At 37.2% G+C, this 14,145-nt stretch overlaps 3 protein-coding genes across 7 annotated transcripts in view; all 3 read left to right on the top strand.

The window, feature by feature from the left end:
- LOC117990829 (AT-rich interactive domain-containing protein 4A-like) overlaps positions 1–14,145 on the top strand; it is a 212,121-nt gene that overhangs the window by 148,166 nt on the left and 49,810 nt on the right. The gene's annotated exons all lie outside the window — the stretch shown is intronic.
- The window catches only part of pnt (ETS transcription factor pointed), a 206,153-nt gene that overhangs the window by 178,827 nt on the left and 13,181 nt on the right, over positions 1–14,145 (top strand). The gene's annotated exons all lie outside the window — the stretch shown is intronic.
- LOC117990914 (uncharacterized) lies at positions 8,286–11,666 on the top strand. Its single transcript, XM_034978414.2, has 2 exons — positions 8,286–8,529; positions 8,747–11,666. The coding sequence occupies exon 2, from the start codon at positions 9,444–9,446 to the stop codon at positions 11,013–11,015; it is 1,572 nt and encodes a 523-aa protein (XP_034834305.1). The 5' UTR covers positions 8,286–8,529; positions 8,747–9,443; the 3' UTR covers positions 11,016–11,666.

Genomic DNA, 14,145 nt, shown 5'->3' with positions numbered 1-14,145 from the left:
ATTTTGTTAGTAAGTAGACGTAGAATCAGCTACGGAATATCGTAACAATATAATACCTAATTAAAATGAGAGATTATAGTTACTGATAATGTTGAACCTACGAGTAAGTATGTGGGACTCCTGTTTGAACTAGGCGAAACCGGTGTTGCAACTTGCAAGTCAACATGCAATAGGTACCATGCCTCCTTATAATTATCTACAGAAAGTCCTACTCACATACGGATAAAGTTTTAAATAAGAACTAATATATATAAAAGCTGACTGACTGATCAAACCAACTGGACGAATCGGGCTGGCATGCAGATAGCTATTATAACGTTAACATCCGCTAAGAAAAGATTTTTGAAAACACAACTCCTTGCTAAAGGGGTAAAATAAGGGTTTGAATTTTTTTTAGTCCACGCAGAAGAAGTCGCGGAAATAAGCTAGTTAGGTATGAAGGAGCTTTCGTATTCGTGAGCAAGTTTAGCGACTTATGGGAATATCGTTTTTCTGTTCATTTAATTGGCTTAACGGTTTTTTAATCGCTTGAAAGGCGCTTAGATAGAACCATAGAGCAGAAACAAAGAGGAGATGTTGTATTAAGATTTCCCTATGAAATATCGAGTGACATTTTGCGGGGTGAGGGGTTGTGGAACGCCGCCCACTTCTCAATTTTCCATCTGCGGGTTAGTAGCAAAACTACTCGCTTAGCGACCTAACATCGATATATTGATGTCACTACATAGTTCAGCTATCTCACACTAGATGTCAATAAGTGTATTAATTACGTATAAAATTACTTACAAATGAAATGTGATACCATTCATAGCATCAGAACGTCTGTCTGAATAACTTTGACACGATAAAACACAACACTTCATCCTTTTGTTCTTAAAAACGCGAAAACACACCGATAATACGAGTCTCAATATATGTGAACCTGACGAACGCAGACAGCATACTAACTAAGGCCCCGCCCACAGTGATGACGTCAGGACCTAGTTGAAAATCACAGTGCACAGTTGCTTAGGCCAACTCCTCTTCGTTTCTGCTCTGTGGATAGAACCTATTCAAAGTCAAAGTCAAAGTCAAATGATTTATTCAAAATAGGTAATTAATAACTCTTTTTGATAGTCAGATGTTGGATTTCTAAGATATAGTGGTGATAATTATTACGCAAACTTAAAACTTAAGCTACGACGAGGGTTCCAAACGCGCCCAGGTCTGAGAAGAGCCCACAACAAACTCAGCCGGGCTAAACTAGCTTATTAAAAGTTAATACGGTTTACTATTCTTAAGATAAAATCGACGCATTACCAAAATATTTAAGCTGATCGGTATGGAATATAGATCAATGATTTTATTTTTTATCCGCAATTCAGCTCGATTTTTTAAATACGAAAATTCATGCTAAGTCGGGTACCTAGGTACGTAGTACGTACCGATAAAGAATCCTGTTCTCCAGCCTTAATTTTGACCGTTTAAAAGCCTCTTATAGCCGATTAAAGTTATAACAATGAGTTTAATGGCTTCCCGTATGTCGGCCATGGGTATGACATGCCGGTCAGTGTTTACAGTGTAACAGGTCGCGCCCCCCATATGCGTTTTTGTAACGACCGCCGACACGTGCGCAGGTGGCCGCGCACCTGCTAGCTTGCCACCAACTAATGCTCTCAGGCCGGCCATAGACCTTATAAAATGTAGATATTACTCAATGATATAGGTACTGATGATGATCTCAAAAAAAAAAAAATCTTTTATTTCAGACCAGTAGTCCATATTTAAATTTACAACTATATATTTACTAGAGTTAGTGTGTTAGTAACAATATTTCCTTATAGTTATGTTAGTACTGTTAGTGCTTATTGATTTAAATAAAGTGGCCTAACGTGGCAGCTCTAGGCGCCCGGTGGCCACTGCCACCCAGTGCTTAATTATTGGGCAGCCTATCCTATCTTTAATTGCACCCAGAATGCTGTTGGAACTGCTACGAAGACGCCAAACAAACGACAAAGCACTTATGACCACTATAAGTACGCGACAGCTCGAGATGGCTATCGGGGTATGAGGTGGGGGGACGCCCCGAACACCCGCACGTCACGTCACGAGGGGCTGTGTGGGTGTTTGGGGCGTACCCACCCTGATAGCCATCTCGACCTGTCGCGTACTATAGGCACGTGGTAGTATGTGGCATTCTCATTCAGAGAGGAGAACCAAACTACTGAGCCATATTGTAACCGGCAATGGGTCAATCATGATGATGATGAATATAATAACAGAGCCGTGATAGGCTAGGGTTAAGACATCCGCCTTCTATTCAGAACCCGTCGACCTATTGCTGCGTGATTGAAGGACAAAGGCGTAAATAAGCTAAAACATATAAATCCTGTAAGAAATAAAAAAACTATTATCTATTTAGTTAGATTCCAGGAAAAGCCATTGTTAACATGTAAATATGAATATACGTAAAAACTTGTAAATTCCTATAACTTCATAGAGTTTGAAATGTTTATGTTTCCCTGCGACACAACGATTGACAATGGCCGCTACTTGTTTGTTAGAAAAGACGTGCAAAATATATTTTATTTTATTTTCTTAAAATACGTAGCTTAAAGCTTATTTCACACTACGGGATGTAAATTAGATTTTAGTCGAGTCAAATTGACATTCAGGGTTACAATAATTCGCGTAGGGCTAAAAATTGGTACGAATGTTGGGAACAACGATATAAATCGATGGGGACTTTTCACAATAATTATTCATTTACTTATATACATTGGTGTTCCCAACATTCGTACCAATTTTTAACCCTATGCGAATTATTGTAACCTTGAATATTATCTATTTTGACTGAACTATAATATAATTTATATCCCTTAGTGTGAAATAAGCTTTAAGCTAACTTACGTATTTTAAGAAAATAAAATAATAAAAAGGCGAAAGTTTGTATGTAGGTACCTATGTGTGTGTGTGTGTGTGTGTGTGTGTGTGTGTGTGTGTGTGTGTGTGTGTGTGTGTGTGTGTGTGTGTGTTACTCTTTCACGCAAAACTACTGGACAGATTTGGCTGAAGTTTGTAATAGAAATTGATTGTACCCTGGATTAACACATACCTACATTACTTTTCCGAATCAAAGAGCTATCCCGAAAAATCAAAGAGTTCCCACGGGATTTTGTAAAATTTAAATCCATGCAGACGAAGTCGCGGTCATCCGCTAGTACCTACTTAATATTATAAATGTGATTGTTTGGATGTTTGTTACTCCTTCACGCCACAATGGCTGAACCGATTTGGCTGAAATTTTGAATAGCTTACACCCTGGATAACACGCTACTTTTTATCCCGGAAGAGTTCCCGTAGAATTTTAAACAAACTTATATGAAGTGAAGTAGCGGGCATCATCTAGTTAGATTATAAATGTTGTCGCTGAACACTTTTCCAAGATAATTTGAGGTGGTTGGCATAAACGTCTTCATGAAACCAAATTAATATTTCTTATGTCATATCGTACAACGATTTATTAATCGTGGTCTAGGTAAAATAATAAATAATTCGTAAAAGACATATTGTAAAGTATTTGGCAAACAAAATACATGAATCTACTGCACTAAGTACGAAATATAACGTAGTATGAAATATTAAATGCGCCCACTCTAGTATTTCACGTGGTCTATGATTTATAGTCTAGACTCTGGAGGTTAGACAATGTAATAGCTTAGCAAATGCCGAGTTCCATCAAGCTTTTATTGAACTACGATTGGATTTCTAGGATTTGTGGCTTCAATCTTCTTCGATCTATCTCCGCACACCCGCACGTCACCCGCGCTCGCTCGCGCCGAGTTAGTGCGGGGGCTGAGTGGGTGTGCGGGGAATTCCCTCCTCGATTGCCATCACGACCTGTCGCGCACTGTAGTATTTCCATGTTTGTTACTAAATGGGTTTTGTTTTTTATCGGAATACTTTATTCGTAGGGAACACTTCATAATTTCAACTATAGGTACTTACATAGGTAGTTCTGTATTGAAACAGAAGATTATATTTACCTACTCAACTAAGTAACTTTTGCCCACGACTTTGTGTCCACGGTACATATATGTTATTTATAGCCTACTAGCTGATGCCCGCGACTTCGTCCGCGTGGATTTGCATTTTTCAAAATCCCGCGGGAACTTTTTAATTTTCCGGGATAAAAAGTAGCATATGTGTTTGTCCGGGGTATAATCTATCTCTAATCTAAATTTCAGCCAAATTCGTAAAGTAGTTTTTCAGTGATTGAGTAACAAACATTCAAACAACCAAACATCCACAATTTCACATTCATAATATTATTAGGATGTTAGGATTTTACTATGGTATAAAGTCTGGCTTTCTAATGGCGTAAGAATTGCTAGGCCTACTGGCAAAGCCGTTCATGCGATGCCGCATCAGTGCTTTATGAGTAGGTATGGGATATGGGTATACTTTAACTGCCATACTTTCCAAATTAACCACCTTCATTTTCCACCAGGTGAAATAGCAGTCGCAAAAAAATACGCTATCATAGTCAAACGCAAACTTTCGATAAAAAAACAAAAAAACATACATACAAATGTCCCCAAGGAAATTTATCGATCGAGCTTTATCGACGCGTTGTTTTTATTGTGTTAAATCCGAATTAACATCTGCCGGGACATTCTGTTTATTAATACGACCTAACAAAATATATTATAGTTTTACCGGATATTGTTGTATCCTCATATATTTCATTAAATAATTCATTTCTTGATATTCTTTATCCATTTTACAAACCAGTATACCTATTAATTGAAAATATTAATATACTTAATTTTGTTAGGTATACCTATCTACTTAATTATTTAGTGTCTGTCTGTCTGTCTGCTAGCCTTTCACGGCTCATCCGTTCAACCGATTTTGACGAAATTTGGTATAGAGATAGCTTGCATCCCGGGGAAGGGCAATATCCCGGAAAATCAAAGAGTTCCCGCGGTATTTTTTTTAAACCGAAATCCAGGCGGACTAAGTCGCGGGCATTATCTAGTACCTAATATTTAGATACTTACCTACTACATTTTTCCCACAACTTCGTAAGTACGCGTTCACCCGTTGGGTTTTCACAAAATACAATAAGTATTTTTAGTGATGATCTATGCCTACGATATAGAGAAACCTATATATATAATCTCAAGTGGTAGATGCATCCGACGATTCAAAAGTACTTGTGAAAGTTTACTTGAATTAAAAATATTTATTATTATTAGTATTAAAACGTCAACTCTACACAGCGGTTTGAGTTATGATCAGTTTTTCTTTTAATTTTCTCTCATCGAATTGAGACTTGTTTAAGTAAGTACCTAATTCTCCATCATATGCGTGTAAAATCATCCCAAGAGGTGCTGAGAGAATAATAATACATCGAGGAAACGTTTAAAAATCAACTTTTATATAAAATAAAATACTTTCAGCAGTGTTTATAAAAATGTGTTTAAATATACCCGCGTGCCATACTTTTTATCGGTCATAAATATTGGATCTGGTATTAGGTAGTTAATTTCGCGTGGCCACGTCCAGGAAAATCGATTGAGACTCTTTATTTTTAAACCAAGTTGAAGTCACACGCCACGCCGCCGCACCGTTATAAAATTTAATATCGCAAACAGTTCAAGACGCGTTTACACAATTTGTATACCTACTTACCTTCTAAACTTTACCTAAGTATTTATGAAATCGTGTACCTATGGCTCTAGTGTAAGGCTCTGCCCATCTACCTAAAAATTTCTACAACAATAAAGAAATATAATTCTTTTATTGTCTCTGAACCTCATCATCATCATCATGATCAATGCATTACCGGCCCACTACTGAGCACGGGTCTCTTCTCAGAGAAGAAGGGTTTAGGCCATCGTATGCCACGCTGGCCCAATGCGGATTGGCAGACTTCACACACTCTAAGATCATGAAGGACTCTCAGGCACGCAGGTTCCCTCCTTCCTTCACCGTTAAAGCAAGTGATATTTACTTCGAAAAGTTAGAGGAACCCCAGAGCTCCCAAAAAGAAGGCGGACGTCTTAACCGCTTTCGAACCGCTATAACCCGGTACAGGCGAGCGCGGGTGAGGTGCGGGTATGCGGGGCGTCTCCCCGAATCTTTCCCCGAATTCCATCTCGACCTGTCGCGTACTATAGATGCCTAGATGATCTAGGTGCCTGCTGTCCAGTGTTTTATCCCCAAGATCATCAACGCAACTATTTATTGTTATTATTATATTAGATCTGTATCAGTTTTTCCAGTTCAAGGTGCTCGGAGCGATTCTTTATTTTTATTATTAGGATATTATTCATTATGAGGTAAGCAAGTAGTAATTTATAATATTACGTCTGATTACTTAGGCACAATTTGATGATGGAGGCCGTCCACGTGACAAAGCGGGTGTCGGCTGGACTTTAATATATTTAACACTTCCTGCCGAACCATGCTCCAATTTATATTTGATTTAAAATCCATGCGCTGACAGCAATTTCCTTCAATTTTTTATGTAGAGATGTCACTTTCCCACGTTTATTTTTCGTATTTTACTTATAATATTTTCATGATTTTCACGCTATTCCTTATGCAATGGGCTTGTCAGTCGACAAATTATTATTTTTTAAAACTACTTGCACCTTTTTCGAAAATATTACTTATAATAAATAACTAAAATACTTTCAATAAACAATAAATTATAGTATTAATATTTTTTTTAAGTATTTATTTTATATTTATTTAATATTTATTTATATTGTGATTATAAGTATTTATTGTTTACCTACAATTTTGGCGCCTCTAGTTTTGTTCGGAAAACAAGTAAAATTTCATTGAGAATTGTTTCTCAAGGAGTAAAAAACCTACGTACCTATCTAATTTCGTGATCCGTGATCAGACCTAAATTTTTTGTTCGATGACCAGTGACCATGCTTGTTTTAATTGAATATTTTAAAGATCCAAACTCTACCCAAGGGCGGATCCAGGCGGGGGTCATGGGGGTCATGACCCCCCCCCCCTGGGCTGCGTCCGGGACCTAGGTGGACCACTAATTAAAAATTTTAAACATAATGTTTTTTATATTTTTATATACCTAGATTTTATGTAAGTTCCTTCAATACTTAATCAATTTAATATAATATTTTGTATGATGGCAAAAACATTATGTTCTTGCGAACAAACGCATCCAAAATTTGAATTTTACCGCGCCACCGCTACCTTTAATCGAGATGTCACATTTCGTGTGACGTTCTTTAATGATTGAAGAACATCACACGGCACTTGCCCAGGGCCCACGATCGATTGGGGCCCAGTAGTCCCTGCCAGATCACCAAACTATAACAGACCAACCGATATTTTAATACCCAAAAACATATTTATTTCGATAAAATCAACGGTCAAAAAAGCCATCTCAAACAAAGGACCGTAGAGATTGTTAAATAGTCAAGACTGACTTATATCTGATCGTTATTGTCTTTACTGATAACGCAAATGATAGAATATTTCATTCTTTTTCACACTTTAAAAAAAATTCCCGACAGTAAAAACCTCTAAAAGTAAAAAATAATATGAATTATATACCTATAATGTATTGGTCGGATTGGTCCTTTACGTTTATTATTTATAGTAAAGTTTTTATTATCCAAGCGCTCGTTGCATCTGGGGACCCCTAAAGATAATAGAACTATTCTTTATACAAAAGATGACTTTATAGTTTTTAGTACAAAATTTCTGGCATTTATCTATATCGTAATACAATATTTCTGACATTTATCTTTTCTTTAATGTAAATAATGTCATAAATTTTGCGCTCGCTTCGCTCGCACGTTCTGTTCGCTACAATTAAAAATCCCTTCCGAAATGCAAGCTATCACTGAGTAGTACCTACCTACCTACATTTGGCCGTGAAAAAGTACCTAACAAGATGATAGACAGACAGAAAATTTCGCGCTCGCTTCGCTCGCGCTTTTGTTCTGTATTAGTTGTTGCCCGCCTGCAACCTTGTCCGCATTGATTTAGGTTTTCAAAAAACCGTAGGAACTCTTTGATTTTCCGCATAAAAAGTGTATGCAGGTTTCCGGGATGAAAGCTTTCTCTGTGTAGTACCTGGTCAAAAAGATAGACCGTCAAATGGTAACAGATAAGTAGATAGACACGCTTTCGCAATTATAATATTAGTAGCTACCTTATGATTTTTTCGTAAATATATGAAAAAATTTGCGCTCGCTTCGCTCGCGCTTTTACTTTATAGGGGGAGGGGGGGCACATTGATTCACGGGGCACATTGGTACAGTATCTATATCTCAAAACCGATAAACGCTACACAGTCCGGCACATCACTAGAATGCTCAAGGGCATTCACAAGAATGACAGTTGTGACACCGTTCGCCGCCAGTTTGCCGTTGGACCTCAACGGTCACTAACGTGTTGAAAGTGGCGTGCGCCGCTGCCTACAAAAAAAAAACGTGAAATGTAATTGTGTCTCAGGAGGATTCTTTTAGTTGTTTTTGTTATTATTTGTTACTACAGGTAAGTAAATATAGTTATTATTGTATTTTAAAATGTTTTTGATTGCATTATTATTATATATTAGATAAAATTAATTGTTTGTGGAAAAAGTCCGTTGGGGCACTTTGATACGGTAATGTGCGGGGTACAATGATACGTATCAATCTGCCCCTCTAGTGTATTAAAGTGCCCCGTCAAAAATAATAGTTTATTTTATTGTTTATTTTCTTTTTTTCAGAAAATGGTGCGCACGTACAAACCCAAAACTGATAGAAAAAATATCAATGAAGAAAACATTGAAGACGCAATACGTGAAGTATTGTCAAAGACTTTATCTATACGCAAAGCAGCCGACAAATATAGCATCAAAACTGCGACCCTACAACATCGCATAGAAAAAGCCAGAAAATCATTTGAAGCTACCAGAATATTATCTACAAATGAAGCATCCTCTTCATTACAAGCAGAATCTTCTTTATCACAAGCAGGTCCATCTTCACCACAAATAGCACCATCTATGGAGATGGCACAAATAGCGTCATCTTCAGCACACACTACTACTGCAGCTTTATCATCACACACTGCTACAGCTACTTCATCAAACATCTATGGTTCCAAGTATACCGTTGCACAAGTTTTTTCAATCGAACAAGAAAAGGCATTGACTCAATATTTATTGAATTGTAGTAAAATGCACTACGGCCTTACATTGAGACAGCTTTTGACTTTGGCATACGAGTTCGCAGAATCCTCAGGGTGTAATTATCCAAAATCCTGGAAAAAAAAACAAATGCGCTGGAAAAGATTGGGCAGCTGGCTTCAGGAAGAGAAACCCAGAATTGAGTCTACGAAAACCAGAAAACACAAGCGCAGCAAGAAGCTTTGCTTTTAATAAAGCTGCTGTAGCTCAATTTCATGATAATTACGAACGCATAATGAGACAGTACAATTTTACACCCGATCGAATAATAAACTTAGATGAAACAGGCATAAGCACAGTTCTTTCTACTCCTAAAGTTATTGCTGGAAGAAAACAAAGACAGGTGGGACAAATAGTTTCTGCAGAACGCGGAGAGTTAGTTACTTTCTGTGGTATTATTACTGCTACTGGTTCTTCTCTTCCTCCAGTTTATGTCTTTCCAAGAGTTCACTACAAAGATCACTTCCTAAATGGAGCTCCTGATGGAAGTCTAGGGTTGGCAAACAGAAGCGGCTGGATGACATCAGAATTGTTTATAAGAGTTTTGAAACACATTCAACGCCTTACTTCGAGCAATAAAGATAACCCAATTCTAATCATTTGTGACAACCACGAATCGCACATTTCAATAGAAGCTGTTAACTACTGTCGTGACAACGGTATTGTTTATTTGAGTCTGCCCCCACACACGTCACACAAATTGCAACCGCTTGATGTCAGTGTGTTCGGACCCTTCAAAGGCAAATTGAAGATAGCTTTCAACGACTGGCACATTCAAAATGTTGGAAAGACTTTGACCATATACAACATTGCTGAACTGTCAAAATTAGCATATTTGGAATCATTTACACCAAAGAATATCATAGGTGGTTTTTCCAAACCTGGAATTTGGCCAATTAATAAACTGGTATTTGGGGACGACGACTTTGCACCGATAGACATTTTCAGCACAGGTTATCACGATTTGACAGATGAGAACACTCACAAAACACAAGATTTACATTTTGTAGACTCGGAAACAACTCAAAATAATGAAGTTGTTGATAGAGAACAAAATAAAACTCCTACTTTGGATACCGACCCAATTTCAGTGTCTGATGCTGACGATTCTCTACATGTTTCTTCATCACAGGCTATGCTTACTCCTGACGTAGTTAGACCTTATCCAAAAAAGGCGATTACTGACAGTGTCTTAAAAAGAAAAGGAAGAGAAAAGGGACGATCAAGAATATACACTGACACACCAGAAAAAAATAGATTAGAAAGCTTACGTAATGAAAAGGACAGGAAAAGAGAATTACAAAAAGCAAAACAGCATGCAAAAGAATTGAAAACAGCGAAAAATCTGTTGGGGTTAACTGAGCCAAAAAAGAAAAAGAGAGTAACTTCTTTGCCTGCAGAAATAGATTCCGATTCTAGTCTAGATGAAGTCGTGATGACGAGTGATAGTGAAGACATTGAAATGCCATCGGAATCAGAAGAAGAGGTAATTAATGAAGAACCAGTTAATCCTGAACACATAAATATTGGAGATTTCCTACTAATTAAGTTTGAGAAGAAGAAAACTGTGATTCACTACGTTGCCAAAGTCGTATTTAAGTATAATGTGACAGAATATGAAGTATCATATCTCAGAAAAAAAACAGGGTCTTATAAGTTCATATTTCCAATTGTGGAAGACAAAGCAAGTGTGGATGTTAGAGATGTAGTTTTGCAATTACCAAAACCAACTTTCTCCAAAGGCACATCTCGAACATCGTCGCTTTATTCATTTTCGGTAGGTTTAACTCGATATAATATCCAGTAGATTGTTTTGTAATTTATATGAGAGTTTTTATGATTATTTTTGTTAAATTTTTGATGTTTGTTTAATTTTTTAAGAAAACTATTGTTCATTTTGATAGGAGGTTCTAATATTATATTTTCATTAACAATATTCAATGTTAAAGTCTGATTACTTAGTAAGTATATAACTGATTATATAATTAAGAAAATAACAGAGAATTAGTCTTGTTCTATGATGACAATATTGTTTTTTTTTGTGATTATATTTCTTAAGTAACTTAAGAGACTGATTATGGCTAATGTGCACTCTTAATAAAAAGTGTTTTGCGATCTCAATCAATAAAATTGTTTTATTTCTTAATTTTAAGTAATAATACAGTTTATATTGGGTTTTTAGTCAGTTTAAATTTGCATTTCATATGGATCTAAAATACGTATCAAACTGCCCCACCCCATGTATCAAAGTGCCCCACTGGTGGGGCAGAATGATACAAACATTTTATTTTCTTAAAATCACATTATCTCTATACGTCGCCAATTTTTGCGGTTTTTGCGTAGCCAAAATGTAAGCTGACATATCAGCCAATGCACACATCAAAACAAATATTTAAATATAATGCTTTATGGTCCTCAGAAAAGAGATTTAATTTTTGTGTATCAAAGTGCCCCCCCTCCCCCTATTGGTTGATGCCCGCAACTTCGTCCACATAGATTTAGTTTTTTAAAATTTCCGTGAGAACCCTTTAATTTTCCGGGATAAAAAGCCGTTTCCGAGTGTAAACTATCTCTGAATAGTACCAAATTTTGATTTAGAATATGGACTTTGAAAAGATAACAGATAGATTACATTCGCATTTATAATACGTCTAGAAGGTGACTTATCTGCTTTCTTTGCCTATTCCAAGAAAATAGTACCTACCTTAAAGACGGCCCTGCGTGCGGGTGTGCGGGGCGTCGTCCCCCCCCCCCAACCCCCGCTCGTCATACCCCGATTACCAACTCGACCTGTCGCAAGAGGTCGAGATGTTGTGACTTGACCACGACTATGTGACCCCCCCTGGCACCAAAGCTGGATCCGCCCTTGACTCTACCGTAAAGGAATTACACGTTCTAGTTTTAATATATATATGCTTGGTTGCACCAATAAGACCAGAACAGACTAATAGAGCGAAAAATTATAAAAACTTTTCATATAAAAAAATATACCTACGGGCGAGAGCTTTAAGACCTTACGACTCTACCTACGTCGCCAATTAAACGTCTTTGAAAACTGAGGGATAAAATTTATCTATTCAAACGTTGGTATTTTACTATAAAAGTAACCAATTAAAAATTAAAAAGTATTGCGTTAATTAACGAAAACGAAACGTCAAAACAGCGCGGCATTCGGATGACACGGGGCTGTCAACGGGCGCTCACCTGCGGCCGCCATTGCTTCTAAATTTAAAAATCATATTTCAACTTCCGCTCCCGAATTGGAATTGGCGCGGCGAGCTCTTTCTTGGAGAATTCTAATATGATTTATATTGAAAACAATAACAATAATTATATTTAGGTTATTAAAGGTAATTATATTTAGCTTCACTAAAATTAAAATAAGTAGATCTGTTTATTTTTAGGCAGGATTAATTTACCTACTAGGTACCTACCTACTATTTATCCAAGCCTGAAACTGGTGATAACCGCTAGGGTCTAAGTACTTAGTGGTTAAGACTTCAAAGACTATTCGAGGGGTCCGGTGTCCCGGGAACCACTAACGTTTCAGACTTAGTTTCAGAGGTAGAAACTAGGATAGATCTAGGTACATGTGCGTTTTCAGCAATTAAAAATCTCTTTTTTAAAATCACTTGCTTTAACGGTGAAAGAAAAAATCGAGAGGAAAGCTGCTTGCCTGAAAGTTCAGCATGATGTTCTCCAAGGTCTACACTAATTGGCCAGCATGGTAGAAAATGGCCTAAAACTTTTCATTCTGAGAGGAGACCCGGGCTCAGTAGTGGGCCGGCAATGAGTTGAGGTGATGATGATGAATATAGGTACCTACTCATAGTAGGTAGGTAGGTATACCTACTTAAAAAATTATGAAGTTTATGTCCCACATCGATTCAAAATAATAATTTATTTAAGAGTTACAAGCTCTTTTTAATAAAATATGAAACACTCCGAAGCTGTCATTAAGGCACCATATGGTTGTTAGCGCGTGCGCATCCTAAAAAAAGAATGTCACAAGAACATTTTCGCGGAGTTCAAATTTCGTAAGGAAAAAATTAAAAAAAGTTTTAATGAGTCGCCTTGCAGCTGCCGTAGCCTCTAAAGTTTCATTTGCATAAGTGTCAAACATAAAATGTCTTAAACTTCATCATCATTATCATCGTTACGTTAACGAACACCTAGGAAGGAACGTACAACAACAACGTTAGGAAATACCTACCTAATACCTATGTAGGTCTCTACTCTCTTGTAGACGGACTTCTACACGCCACGGTCTTTCGTCACCTGAATTCACCGGCTTCCTGCGACTCTTTTGTTGTTGTCTGTCCACCAAGTGGAGGAGCCTTCCAAGTTCCAACGCTGCGCTCTCCGGACTATTTCGCCATACTTTGCCACTCTTCACACTCGCTACTTTGGGACCCCAACGTCTATCGGTTTTTCGAATTACCCTATACCCATTGCCACTTTAGCTTCGCAACTCGCTGAGCTATCTCGCTTACTCTGGTTCTCCTACGAATCTCCTCATTTCTCATCTTCATCACGAAGAGAAAATCCAGTCTCAAAGCATAGAGCCCCTCCCCATCGCCCACTGAGTGACTCTGAGCTTTCTTACGAGGCCGGTAGTTAGCGGCGGTCTCAGATCCATATTATCCATCATCAATGTTAGCGTGTGAGCTTTGCAAATAGCAAGCTAACTATTCTACTTACCACAATTTCATTACTGTCGTTGAATTTTATGTTTACTTACATTGAAATAAAATAAAATAATCTAATATTGTGTAGGTACCTAAGTACCTATTTAAAAATAAACAAAAATCCTATTTCATACGAAATTACTTTTTGACGTTACGAGTAGGAACCTACCAGAGCTTTTGATTTTTGAATAGCAAAATATGTAGGTACTTAGGTATTTTCATACTAATATGTAAATACCTATCTATTAC

Source organism: Maniola hyperantus, chromosome 18, assembly GCF_902806685.2.
Source record: "Maniola hyperantus chromosome 18, iAphHyp1.2, whole genome shotgun sequence".
NCBI classification, from domain to species: domain Eukaryota; kingdom Metazoa; phylum Arthropoda; class Insecta; order Lepidoptera; family Nymphalidae; genus Maniola; species Maniola hyperantus.
Note: the sequence above shows the minus strand (reverse complement) of the source record. Positions and strands in the feature narration are given on the sequence as shown.

Excerpts from the sequence above, each read along its gene's own strand:
- LOC117990914 (XM_034978414.2), top strand. The coding sequence starts at position 9,444 with ATGAGACAGTACAATTTTACACCCGATCGAATAATAAACTTAGATGAA.